Here is a 13,676-nt window from a genome sequence, read left to right on the forward strand (position 1 = left end):
ATTTACCCCAAAGACGCAGATGTAGTGAAAAGAAGGGCCACATGCACCCCAAGGTTCATAGCAGCAATGTCCACAATAGCCAAACTGTGGAAAGAGCCAAGATGCCCTTCAACAGATGAATGGATAAAGAAGATGTGGTCCATATATACAATGGAATATTACTCAGCCATCAGAAAGGATGAATACCCAACTTTTACATCAACATGGATGGGACTGGAGGAGATTATGCTAAGTGACATAAGTCAAGCAGAGAAAGTCAATTATCATATGGTTTCACTTATTTGTGGAACATAAGGAATAGCATGGAGGACATTAGGAGAAGGAAGGGAAAAATGAGGGGTGGGGAATTGGAGGGAGAGATGAACCATGAGAGACTATGGACTCAGAACAAACAGGGCTTTAGAGGGGAGAGGGGAGGGGGGGGATTGGTTAGCCCGGTGATGGGTATTAAGGAGGGCACATACTGCATGGAGCACTGGGTGTTATACGAAAACAGTGAATCATGGATCACTACATCAGAAACTAATGATGTATTGTATGGTGACTAATTGAACATAATAATAATAATAACAATAATAATAATAAATGGGTCTTGAGATTATCACTTTATAGGCAACTTTAGCTTACAGCAGCCCAAATGGAAAGCTATCAGGATGAGACTGGAAACCTGAGATTCTTTTGAACCTGGGCAGGCCTCTGGTGTTCCCCCCCTTCCTCTAAAACTTGGCCATTCTCCACTCTCCCCATGCAGAGTGCTGAAGACACAGTGGTTGCTTACTCTGGGGAAAGGCCAGGTGGGAACCGTGTTCTTCTCACACACCTGAGCCAGGTGGTTCCTGCAGACCAGGCTGCTGGCCCACCCGAGAACTGCTGGGCAGAGTCTCTGGGAGTGGGAGGTAGAGGGCACCCAGAGCTAGGTCCAGGGTAGGGCAGAGCATAGCAGGAGGCTCAGGGGCCGCTGAAGCTGGCTGTAGCCGTGGGGGAGGGGGCGGGGGAGTGGTCATCCTCCCGGCCAGCACCCGTGTCCCCAGACACACGTCCGAGTCAGTGCGTGCAGGCTGGCAGACACGCCAGCTGACAGAGTTAGGGAGTTTCTCTCTCCGTCCTCTCACTTATTCCCTTGACACACGCGTTGCTTTTTGGTCTTATTGGAGGTTCTTTCCACCCACACATAAATAATAATTTGAAGCTCTTAGTGGAAATCTTAATAGAAGAGAGTGGGACATTACCTATAAATTTCCAGTCTGGTTGAGTAGGCTGTTTTCTTTCCCGGAGTGTTTATTTCCAGAACCATTGTTAGATCACAGTTATCATTGGTGTGGACGGTCTGAGCCCCGGACACGTGTGAGCGTCCATCCCATAGGCAGAGCTCATCCCCCACGGTTCCTCCACGTCCCATCATTGGTGTCAGGTAACTTCATTCTTCTCCCTGGATGAGCAGAGGTAGAGCAGACCCTGAAGCTGAACGTGGCCTCCTTCCTAATTTTACCTCTCTCCTTTGATGGGACATGGCATCCAGCTGAAAATTGTTTAACTGAAACGCGACGTCTCTCTGCCTTCCCGCAGAGGGCTACTACCCGAAGCCCGGGAAGAAGTGCGTGGAGAAGTCCTGCTCCGATTCCAGCTCGGACTGCGGCAGCTCGTCGGGCAGCGTGCGGGCCAGCCGGGGCAGCTGGGGCAGCTGGAGCAGTAGTAGCTCCGACGGGGACAAGAAGCCTGCGGTGGGCCCTCAGCACTTCCTGCCGGCCGGTGAGTCCGGGGGGGCGGGGGGGGGCGGCCTGCCAACCGCCCTTGGCGAGCCCGGTACCAGGCCAGGATCTGCCTTCCAGCGCCTGGAGCCCACGCAGGGCCGCAGGTTGGAGTACCGGCTTCGCTTTGGATTTCATTCACTCTCTTGTTTTTCCCTCCTTCCTTTTTTTCCCCTCCCCTCCCTTCCCCACCCCATCATCATCATCGTCATCATCATTATCATCATTTCAATGTGTATCTTTGAAACAGTTCAAAGAACTTCCACGTTCATTTTATTACTTGCGCGTTTTTATTATGGTAAAATATTTGTAACAGAATTTACAGTTTTTAAGTGTAGCGTTCAGTGGCATTAAGAGCACTCCTATTGCATAACCATCCATTCCCCGAATCTTCTCATCAGCCCCAACAGACTCTGCACCTTTAAACAACGGCTCTCCGTTCCCCAGTCCCCGCTCCCCCAGCCCCTGGAAGCCTCTCTGCTACTTCCTGTCTCGATCACTTTGACTACTCTAGTGTCTAAGTAGAATCACACAGTGGTTGTCCTTTTGTGTCTGGCTTATTTCATTTAGCGTAATTTCTCCAAGGTTCTTCCATCCTTCCTTTTTTTTTTTTTTTTTTTTAAGATTTTATTTATTTGACAGAGAGAGAGACAGCTAGAGAGGGAACACAAGCAGGGGGAGTGGGAGAGGGAGGAGCAGGCTTCCCGCTGAGCGGGGAGCCCGATGCGGGGCTCGATCCCAGGACCCTGGGATCATGACCTGAGCCGAAGGCAGACGCTTAACGACTGAGCCACCCAGGCGCTCCCCATCCTTCCTTTTTAAGGCCAAATAATATTCCATTCCATGTACATACCACATTTTGATTATCCATTCATCTGTTGATGGCCACTTGGGGTGTTTCCACATTTTGGCTCTTGTGAATAATGCTTCTGTGGACATTGCGGCCCGCTCTTATTTTTGAGAAATTTGGAGATTTGGGAAAGGTCAAAGAATTAACTTACTTTTATTATATTTACCCTCGTTTTTGTTTTTTTTTTTAATAATGCCTTATAGTCTGTTCCACTTTTACCTCCTCAAGAGCATCACTGTCCACTGTCATGAACTTGGTGTGTATTCTTCTAGTCCATATTTTATTTTACCTTCATATGTCCACCAACAAAGTACAGAATATTTGTGACTTACGTAAAGGAAATCGCACTTTAGTATATCATTCTGCATCTTGCTTCTTTCACTTGGTGTTTTTTTAAGCTCTGTGACCATATAAAGATGGAGTTCGTTCCTTTCCACTATTGTTTTCAACATAGTAAATTTAGTCTTTGTGTAAGGAAACGGTGGTGAGATTGAGAAGCTTGCACGTGTGAGGCCTTCGTTCCCCAGTCATACTCACACTGCTCCCACATGGCCTTGAGAGGGAGGGCCAGCATCCCTGGGCCAGGCTGAGGTGTGAGGCCCCAGGCTCAGAGAGGTTGGCGGCTTGTTGCACAGCCCAGTTTGCTCACCGCCAGGGGCTCGGGCTCGAACCCTGTCTCCTCCCCCAGACAGGCTGCTTCAAGCCACAGACAGCTCCCTTCAGCAGCCTCTGGTGTCTCTCTTCTCTGTCTCCTCCCCGCGGTGAGACCTATAAAAGAAGGTCTTATCTGAGAGACCAGGGCACGATAGCCATAAAAACCTACACAGGGCACCCACGTGTATCTTCAGGCTGTGTTTCATTATCAGCTCCCCCACCTCCCATCGCCAGGAGCCTTTGCGACATTGTTTTCTTAATGACCCCCCATAAAATTTTAATATCACTGATATGCACTGTTTATTACTGTGTACTGTGCTTTAGGCATAAAGAGATAAGATCTTCTCAGAAACATAGCAGTCCTGCCCCCTCTGGGGGACACTGTCTTCCCTCAACGTGGAGCCGCACGCAGGCTCAGATGAAGGCAGGCAGGTCCATGTGCTTTGATAGCGGGGATGCGTCTGGCCTGAGGAAGCTTGGCTTTTGCAGCGTACACCAAGCACAGCTCCATCCACCACTGAAGACAAAGTTTCCCTGCTGATGCCAGCTCAAGATTTTTAAAAATCAGTCCTTCGTAACAAAGAATAGAAGTGCAGCTTTTGCTTAGGGAAGGCCAAGGAGCAAGATGGTAAAAATTATTGATGGTGTTGCCGTACTTAATATGTAGTTTATAGGTTGTTTGAGGGTTATGTACTATCAGGAAAATGTCCCCAGTATAATTAATGGTGTAAAAGACCATAAAGACAAAGTATATATGAAGTGTGAGCCCAATTTTATACATATGCATGCACATAAAAAGAGATGGTAAGGAAGTACACCTGATGTTGAACGGCCGCATCATCGCAGGTGACTTCTGTTTTTCTTCTCTAAACTTACGTTTGTTTTCAGAGGTTTCCTACAGTGGCACTTTTATAAACTGCAGGGGTCTATTTATACAGCAAGATTTCTTTTATCAGAAAAATCCTGGGGCGCCTGGGTGGCTCAGTTGGTTAAGCAACTGCCTTCGGCTCAGGTCATGATCCTGGAGTCCCGGGATGGAGTCCCGCATCGGGCTTCCTGCTCAGCAGGGAGTCTGCTTCTCCCTCTGACCCTCCTCCCTCTCATATGCTCTCTCTCTCTCTCATTCTCGCTCTCTCAAATAAATAAATAAAATCTTTAAAAAAAAAAAAAAAAGAAAAATCCTTATGAGAAAGTTATGTAATATTAACAGTCTCAGCTTTTTTCCATAATTAAAACACTGTGAGTCCAAAATCCATAAATTTAAGTTAGTAAGTTTTCAATGAAAAGATAAATATAATAGAGATTTTTAAAAAATAAAATTACTAATGTGAAAATCAGTTAAAAGTGAGAAATGAATTGCTCATTCAGGGTTAGTGATATTAGGAGTCTGCACTTTAATACATAGTGCAGTTAAATTACATTTGTAAAAGCTTGTGATAATTTTTTTGCTTCTATGCAGGAGACAATGTTTCACAAAACGACTTTTCTTCAGAAACTCCCATCTCCTTGAATCTTTCTCATAACATCTGCAATCCCACGTAAGTGTTTAACTTTCTAGCTTTTATAGTGTGTTTTATGTATTATCTTTTTCTGTCACTGTGCTGCTTGCTGCTTTGTACTTGGTTCTGCAGGTGCAAATAGGAAAGCTTTTTAAGAATGAAAGAAAGTAACATCCAATTTCGCTCATAATTCAGAAAGCAGGATCCTTCCGAGTAAACATGTTTCCTGTGGGCATGTCTCTGGGAGCCCTGTTGCTGCCAGTGATAAAGCCACTTTAGAACACATCCCATTTCTGGGGCGCCTGGGTGGCTCAGTTGGTAAAGCGTCTGCCTTTGGCTCAGGTCATGATCCCAGGGTCCTGGGATCGAGCCCCGGTCGGGCTCAGAGCTCAGGCTCAGCGGGGAGTCTGCTTGTCTCTCTCCCTCTGCCCCTCCCCCAGCTTGCGTGCGCTCTCTTGCTCTTAAATAAATAAATCTTAAGGGGAAAAAAAAAAAGAACACATCTCATTCCTGAAAGCAGAAAGAGAAACTGCAGTTATTGTAGGGATGGGCGTTATCTACTCTTTGCTAGGACTTGAAATAAAACTGAGCACTGATGACGTAGGGAGTTTTGCAAGAAGCTAGCCGATCCTCCCATGGTTATGACTCCACTCTGTGATGATTGCTGCCCCATCGAACAAAATAGACAGGTGGCTTTTGTTGAGCGGGACAAGAGGGTTTTTGAGTGAGAACGTGATCGCATTTCCTTAGGCGCTGGTCGCGTTGTGAGAGGACAGGAGGCTCTCGTTAACATTAGATGGATGCGCCTGTGAAGAAGGAAGTTCAGCGGGGGGACGAGGCAAGCTGTCGACTGTTTTGGGAGCGTACAGTGACTAGGGATCGATACCTGCTGCCGGCTGGTGCTGGGCAGACGGGAGCCTGCAGTTGGCCTCAGTTAAACTGATTTTGTTGTGTATTAAAAACAGGCTTTGCTGGGTCTTGGAAATTGGATATCCCTTAACCCTTTTCTGGCTGTGTACCTTTGTGTCTCTAGTATTTCTGTTTCTTGGGGGAAGAATTCCTGTAAAACTCAGACTTGGTTGAACAAAGTTGGTATGTCCTTGTACAGAAGAAATCCGTAGATCCTCATTTTCTCGCTTTCTCCACAGAAACATGAATAATCTCCCACAATACGCAGAACCCCCCTGTCCCAGCCTTCCTGCCGGGCCCGCAGGTGTTGAAGAAGATAAAGGTGAGGCGCAGACTCTTGCTACCGGCACCAGCCAGGGGTCCCTCCACATGGCAGGCCAGGGAGCAGGTGGCGGGGGGGCGGGCCCTCTCGTCCGAGCCATGTCACCGCGCTTCCGTGCACTCTGGAAGGCCCCTGCTCTCTGGATCGGCGTCATCAGGGGCCTCGGACTCGGGCTGCCCCTGCCTTGTAGCCGAGGTGCTCGTGTCTCCCGTTGTCCTGCAGCGCCTGCTTCCCGCCTGGCGGGGTCGGGGCTTGTGGCAGGATGAGCCCAGTGTCCACTCCCCGTGGCATCATGGAGCTCTGATACACGGACTTGCTTTTGCTTATATCAATTCTGCTAGATTTGAAAACTGCCCTATGCCTTGGAGCCGACTTTGAAAGCATGGGCTTCTGCACTGTGCTTTGGATACATTTTGGACTTGCTATTGTTGAATTGTCAGTGGAACAGTGGCGTTCTCCTTAGACCCCATCTTTCTGCTTTATATCCTGAAAGTAGATCCCGAAAAGGGTCAGGGAAGACAGAGATGATCAGCACGTGTGGGTGACTTGCGGGGAGTGTTTTCTAGAAGGAAAGAAGAGAAGATGCAGGAAGGGTGGGATGAGGGCCGAGGAGGGAAGAGGGTAGACTGAGAGGACTTGTTCTCTTCCTTAGGTCTTTACCCACCTGGAGACCTGTGGCCCACACAGCCCGTGTGTGTGACAAGCAGCTTCAACTGCGCTGTGGAGAACAGCATGCCTGGCGTGATGCAGGGCCCGGCCCCCGTGCATAATAGGTACGGAGTCTCTTCTCTGGTCGTTGCCTCGCTTAGCCTAAGGGGACTGGAGTTCAGTCTGTTAGGCAGGCCTTGCAAAATTGGGGGCCAGGCTTCCTTCCCCCGTGCACCTTAGCTGGGTGTTTCCATCTGCCTCTTGAAGTTGTGTTGTGATGTCTTAGAAAACAACAAAGCCTGGGTGAGAGAAACATGAAATAAGAGCAACACAGCTGCTGACCACATCATTACTTTCCTCCTTAAGTTGAAAAGATGGTCTGTTAATAGAGGCCCGTTTGGAAAAACAATCACTCACAACTCCTACCACCTGACGGAGCAGAGATTTCCATTTTTCCGTGGCATTCATCATGAACACATTGAAAATGTTAAGAAAGATCAGATAGTTTGAGTATTGAAAGACCATTACACGGGAGCAGTTTCTTTAATTTGCTATTGGATGTCAAGGACGTTCAGTGGTGAGAACGTGAGAAAATGGTGGCATCTATGTTTAATCACGGAATCTATTTGAGGTTTTCTTTTTTGGTTCAGTTTATTACAGTGGTATTGACTTTCTTCTCTCTATCATGAGACTCCAGTTTGTAATCGTGATCATAAGTATCTGTCGCGAATCAGTCGTGCTGGTTTTGGCTCCCCTGAGACGAATGCCGACCCTGCCCCGGGTGAGGGGGACGCTTTAGAGCCGCACCTGCTGAGGCTGAGAGGCTCGGGGTAGCGCAGTCGCTCTCCCAGAGCGCTCCGGAAGCCAGGGCCTTGGATTCTGCCTCCGGTTGGACTTAGCCCACCTGGTGATCAGGCGAGTGCGCTCCCCACCGGAGCCATCCGTCCTGCAAGGCCGTGTCATTGGTGGGGAGCGTTCAGTCAGGAAGTCTTTGATCCCGGGACTTGAGAAAGTACATCTTTTCTCTTCCAAAACTGAGGGATGAGCAGTGACTAGGATGCTGGGCCATGAAATCGTTCTCCTCTTTCTTCACTCGGTCTTTTGACGTCCTGCTTCTGAAACGAGACCTCTTGTGTTTTGTAGCAGTTTCATTGACTGGAGCGCAGCCTGTGAAGGCCAGTTCCCCAGCGTGTACTGTCCGTTGGAACTGAACGATTATAATGCCTTTCCGGAAGGTAAAAGCTGCTCGAACAATCCGATGCCATTCTTTTACTTTCAGAAAAGTCGAAGCAGAAAGTGGATGGACCTGAGGCACTAACTGCAGAAGAATGTACCTTTTTTTTTTATTTTTATTTTATTATGTTATGTCACCATACAATACATCATTAGTTTTTGATGTAGTGTTCCATGATTCATTGTTGGCATATAACACCCAGTGCTCCATGCAGTATGTACCCTCCTTAATACCCATCACCAGGCTAACCCATCCCCCCACCCCCCTGCCCTCTAGAACCCTCAGTTTGTTTCTCAGAGTCCATAGTCTCTCATGGTTCATCTCTCCCTCCAATTTCCCCCCCCTTCATTTTTCCCTTCCTTCTCCTAATGTCCTCCATGCTATTCCTTACGTTCCACAAATAATTGAAACCATATGATAATTGACTTTCTCTGCTTGACTTATTTCACTTAGCATAATCTCCTCCAGAATGTACCTTTTTAAAAGCAACTTCGATACAATTGACCCAGAACATTGTATTAGTTTCAGGTGTATGACGTAATGATTGGCTATTGGTATGTACTGGGAAGTGATGGCTACAGTAAGTCTAGTCACCACCCATCCCTGTACATGATTACAAATGTTCTCTCTGTGAGGAAAACTTTTTTTTTTTTTTAAAGATTTTATTTATTTATTTGTCAGAGAGAGAGAGAGAGAGAGCACAAGCAGGGGGGAGCGGCAGAGGCAGAGGGAGAAGCAGGCTTCCCGCCGAGCAGGAAGCCCAATGTGGGGCTCGATCCCAGGACCCTGAGATCATGACCTGAGCTGAAGGCAGACGCCTAACGACTGAGCCACCCAGGTGCCCCTGTGAGGAAAACTTTAAGATCTCTCTTAGCACCTTATAAATACACGATAGGATATTGTTAACTCTGCTCATCATCACCGTGCACTGTATCTCTAGGATGGATTCATCTTATCATGGGGGGTTTGTACTGCTTGAGCACCTTCATCCATTTTACATACACCCCACTCCCCTCCACCCCCTCCACCCCCCGCCTCTGACAGTCACCAGTCTGTTCTGTGTATTCATGAGCTTGGACTTTTGTTGTTATTTGTCTGTTTATTAGGAATGTGCCTTATAAACAAAACAGATGGAACATAGGGGAAGGGAAGGAAAAATAAGACGAAATCAGAGAGGGAGACAAACCATGAGAGACTCTTAACTCTAGGAAGCAAACTGAGAGTTGCTGGAGGGGAGGGGGTTGGGGTAACTGGGTGATGGGCATTAAGGAGAGCATGTGATATGTTGAACACTGGGTGTTCTATGCAACTGGTGAATCACTAAATTCTATCCCTGAAACTAATAATACACTATATGTTAATTAAATTGAATTTTTTTTAAAAAAGAATGCACCTTTAACAGTGAGAACCTTTGAGAATGACCTTACAGGAAGCTGCCGAGTGGCTTCATGTGGGTTCAGTTGTGCAGGCCTGCCATGTATAATTTTAGATGGTCTCAAACAGCCCTCTCAACCTGGCTGTCTGGAGGCTTCTACAAATAACCCTGATCTATTTAGTCCCTCAGATTTGGTAGACCTGGGTCATGTGGATTTCTGTGGACTTAAGATTGTAGATTATCCATTGGGAGGCTGAGGCTTTAGGTATTTGCTGTACTTTTTAGGCAGACAAGTCCCGAGTGAAATGGAAACAAGTACGGGCTTGTCCCTCAGCAGGGCCTAACTCTTCCTCCCCTGGGTGGTGGAGCAGAAGGACGGAACGGACGGAGAGCCAGGAGGGGAAGCTGTGGGAAGTTGCAGATGCTTGGGCTCAAGCATCCGTAATAATAAACACTAAGAGCTATGAGATTTCCCTGATAAGCTGCAAAATGTCCCTATTATACATCACAGCCTGATCACGATTTCTCATAGTGGGGTACCTTTTCAGGGAAGCTCTAAGCCGTGTAAGTAGCTGGACTTCACCGGATTTTGATACCTGCCTTGCGCCATGCTAGCCACAGGGGGGTGCTGGGGTGACTTTCTTCCCGGGCTTGGGAGGCTTGTGTGTGGTACCGCAGCACCCCGTTATCCGGGTTGTGCTTTCTGTGGTTTCAGTTACCCGTGGTCAGCTGCCTTCCAGAAGCAGATGAGCCTCCTCCTGACGTGTTGTCAGAAGGTCGATAGTAGCCTAATGCTGTGTCACAGTGTCTGTCATTCACCTCACCTCCTCTCCTCACGTAGGCACTCTATTACCTCACAGCCTCACAAGAAGGGTGAGTGCGGTACAACAAGGTATTTTGAGAGGGAAAGAGAAAAGAGGGCCCAATCACATAACTTTTATCACAGTATGTTGTTAAAATTTTTCTATTTTATTAGTTAATCTCTTGCTGTGCCTGATTTATAAATTACACTTTACCCCGGGTATTTATGTATAGGAAGAAAACAACGTACACAGGGTTCGGGAGTATCCGTGGCTTCAGGCATCCACTGGGGGTCCTGGAACATATCTCTCGTGGATAAGGCAGGGACAACAGTACCTTCCTGCTTAGCTAAGAAGTGCTGGTTTCATGGTGTGTGTGCAGGAGGCTGAGGTCGGCACGACAGGTAATAAAAGCAAATGTTAAGGACTGGTAAGAATCGACACGATTCCAGGCTGCAGGAGTGTTTATTAAAAAGCCTGCCATCAAATTGTCAAATACAGAACATCAAGCCCAGAGGAAGACCTTCCTGAGGGCTTCCTGAGGGCTTCCCAGGTAGCATATCTGATAGGTTTAACCTTGAGAATGACAGCGTAACGGCCCGCCTGGTCCCCGTGGGGTGAGTATCTACACCTGTCTTTACCTCGGCAGTATGGTAAGGCCTTGAAAGCTTTTGGCCTGAGAGTGGGAATTCAGATCTCGCCGTAAAAATGTTTACCTATGTTGTTGTCTTCCACTCTTTGTAGAAAACATGAATTACCCCAATGGCTTCCCTTGTCCTGCCGAAATTCAGACAGACTTTATGGATCACAACTCTCCATCTACCTGGAGCCCCCCGCCCAACATGCCGACTGCCTGGGGACATGCAGGTCTTCTCAATTCTCCGGTCAGTTTCGTGACCCCAGGGCAGCTCCGAGTTCTTTCTGGTGCTTCTTTAATCCTGGTCTCACTTCACTTCAGAGTCAGGTTCAGATCGGCCAAAGCCTGGCTTGTTTCCTTAAGATCACAGAAGCCAGGCTAGCCTCCCTCTGAAGGAGCCTAGTGCATAGTCAGACAGGTGGAGGCTTGCGGACACGGGCGGTTTAGCCGCCCTGAATGAGAAAGGCGTCCCAGAGGACACGGAGGAGCGATGCTGTGTCCATAAAATTGAGTTTGGGCCAGGAAGCCCCCTGTGACACAGCTGTGTTTATAAACACGGTCCTGCTGACCTTTTCATCTGTGCTCAGAGAGGAACGAATCCAAATGACCAAAAGGTTGGTCAGTGGTCCGTGAGTGGGTCCTGAGGGCTTCCTGCCTGTCAGCACCCTTCTGAGCCTGAAAGCCCCGTGCCTCCTCCCTCTCACATCCACTCAAGACACTTTTTATGGATCGAGGGCATTTGACCTAGGGGTCCTTCCTTGGGTTGAAAATAAGTTCATCCAGTGAGATGAGCATTTCACAACCCTCTGCTTGAGAAAAATGGCGTTGAGGCAACCCAGAGGGTTGAGAATAGTTTAGTGACTTCCCAGTGACTTGGATGGGTACCACTGTGGTGTCCACTGGTATGCATTCAACCTTGATGTTGCCTTTCTAAAAAATTTCTTTTTTTCCCCCTCCTCATGTACACCTCAGCCCTACCTCACAAGCACCCGAAGCTTGTCTCCAATGTCTGGACTTTTTGGTTCCATCTGGGCCCCGCAAAGTGATGTATACGAAAGTTGCTGCCCCATCAATCCCACCACGGAACATTCGACTCACATGGAAAACCAGGCTGTCATGTGCAAGGAATACTACCCAGGGTTTAACCCGTTTCGTGCCTATATGAACCTGGACATATGGACTACCACAGCAAATAGGAATGCAAGCTTCCCACTGTCTAGAGACTCAAGCTACTGTGGGAATGTGTGAAAAGAATTTGATTTTTAAACAATGTGAATAAAGAGGCTTGTGTTTTGATTACTAGCGTAAACTGGTTGTTGAGATAGATTATGACATTGGTGGATATTTTGGCACTTTTATATGAAAATAAATTTTTTTAATGAAGTCTGGGTGCTCTATTTTTTTTTAACCCATTACAAATCACTGGTAGAAACTTAAGCATCCATAGGTCATAACTTCTTCATAATTGAAGAAGTGTGTCAGACATGCCAAATGTTTTAAATTGGAACACGGGGGACTTCTAAGAAGGTTAAGAGTTGAGAAAGGAGGGGCTGCTATGGTTGTCCCCTCCTTGGGCATCAGAATCCTCCCCGCGCCCCCCGGGGAACTTCAAAAATGACCTTTATCTGGTGACATTCCCAGAGATTCTGACTGGACTGACCCGTGGCTCAGGCCGTCGGGATTTTGCTCCAGGTTCTCCACGGCCTGTAAGGCGCAGCCGGTGTTGAGAGCTGCGGGTTGGGAGGCCCAGCTGAGCAGCCCGCTCCCTTGCCTGGACAGACGGTGCTCAGGGTGGAGGGTGGCTCGTTCCGGTCGCGGCGGTCGCGGCTGCTTTGCGAAGCCGAGAGCCTGGCTCGGCTCTGCCTGTTCAGGAGCGCAAGAGTGTTCCCTGCCCTCTGTCCTGCCTGTGTGGGGGCAACAGCAGCAACGGGGACATTCTGGCAAGTGTTTGGTTTCCCCCTGAGTGAGCGGGCTTACTCCAAATACAAAAACTCGGGGGAGTTAGGTAGCCAAAGCATGTTTGCCAGACCAGTTTGTATGTGCTTGTCAGTGACTTGAGAAAGCCATGAGATAGTGGAAGTATCTATGTGCATGTGTAAACTTTGAAAACCTTTAACTTTTAATAAAAATGTCTTATTTTTTAACCTTTTGTCTTGTCTTTATTGGAAATTCAGTAGGAGGGAGTTTCGAGTGGAGCGCTGGGTATGCTGGCTTTGGACCTGTCTTTGCCATGGCTGCCAGGGGGCCTGGGACAAGGAGGGCGGCGTGCTGCCAACCTGGGGCTGCCCTTCTGTAAGCGGTGCCTCCAGGCATGCACGGCAGCTAGAGACTACTCAGGTGGCCAAGTCAGAATCCTGATTTGGGTAAAGCAGACCTCCCACCCCCAATGTGGAATAATGTTACAGTAATTTAGGTTCTAGGTATATACCCAAAAGAATCGAAAGCAGGGTCTTAAATGTTTGCATACCCATGTTCGTAGCAGCATCATTCACAATAGCTAAAAGGTGAGAACAACCTAATTGTCCATTGACAGATGAATGGATAATCAAAACATGGTATGTACATAGAATGGGATATTCAGCCTCAAAAAGGAAGATGATTCTGATCCATGCCACAACGTGGAGGGACCATGAAGACTTGATGCTCAGTGAACTAAGCCGGTCACAGGACAGTTACCGTATGATTCTACTTGTTTGTATGAGATACGTAGGGTGGTGAGATTCATAGAGACAGTAGAGTGGTCACCGGGGCTGAGGGGAGGGGGGTGGGGAGTTGTTGTTTAATGTGTACAGTTTTCGTTGGGGAAGATGAAAACGTTCTGAAATGGATGGTGGTGATGGTTGCACAACAGTGTGAAGCGTACTTAGTGCCACTGACCTGCACACTTCAAAATGATTAATATGGGAAGTTTTGCGTTAAGTATATTTTCCCACACACAAAAATAGGTTGATGAAAAAGCCCCAAAGCATTTTCAGAATCAAATTCAAAACTCCCAGGGAA

General features: G+C 47.7%; 1 protein-coding gene across 2 annotated transcripts in view; it reads left to right on the forward strand.

Moving 5' to 3' along the window:
- Positions 1-12,756, forward strand: part of TMEM131L (transmembrane 131 like) — a 160,604-nt gene extending 147,848 nt beyond the window's left edge. The window contains exons 29-35 of one of the 2 annotated variants that reach the window (XM_032413031.1): positions 1,567-1,749; positions 4,712-4,790; positions 5,900-5,982; positions 6,635-6,755; positions 7,774-7,865; positions 10,784-10,923; positions 11,649-12,756. In XM_032413031.1, the coding sequence (XP_032268922.1) occupies positions 1,567-1,749; positions 4,712-4,790; positions 5,900-5,982; positions 6,635-6,755; positions 7,774-7,865; positions 10,784-10,923; positions 11,649-11,924 (974 nt within the window). In that variant the 3' untranslated portion in view covers positions 11,925-12,756. The remainder of the gene's footprint in view (positions 1-1,566; positions 1,750-4,711; positions 4,791-5,899; positions 5,983-6,634; positions 6,756-7,773; positions 7,866-10,783; positions 10,924-11,648) is intronic. The other variant, XM_032413032.1, reaches the window with a different exon arrangement.
- Positions 12,757-13,676: the final 920 nt, after the last annotated feature.

This window comes from Phoca vitulina, unplaced genomic scaffold (assembly GCF_004348235.1).
Source record: "Phoca vitulina isolate PV1807 unplaced genomic scaffold, GSC_HSeal_1.0 scaffold14, whole genome shotgun sequence".
Classification (NCBI taxonomy): Eukaryota; Metazoa; Chordata; class Mammalia; order Carnivora; family Phocidae; genus Phoca; species Phoca vitulina.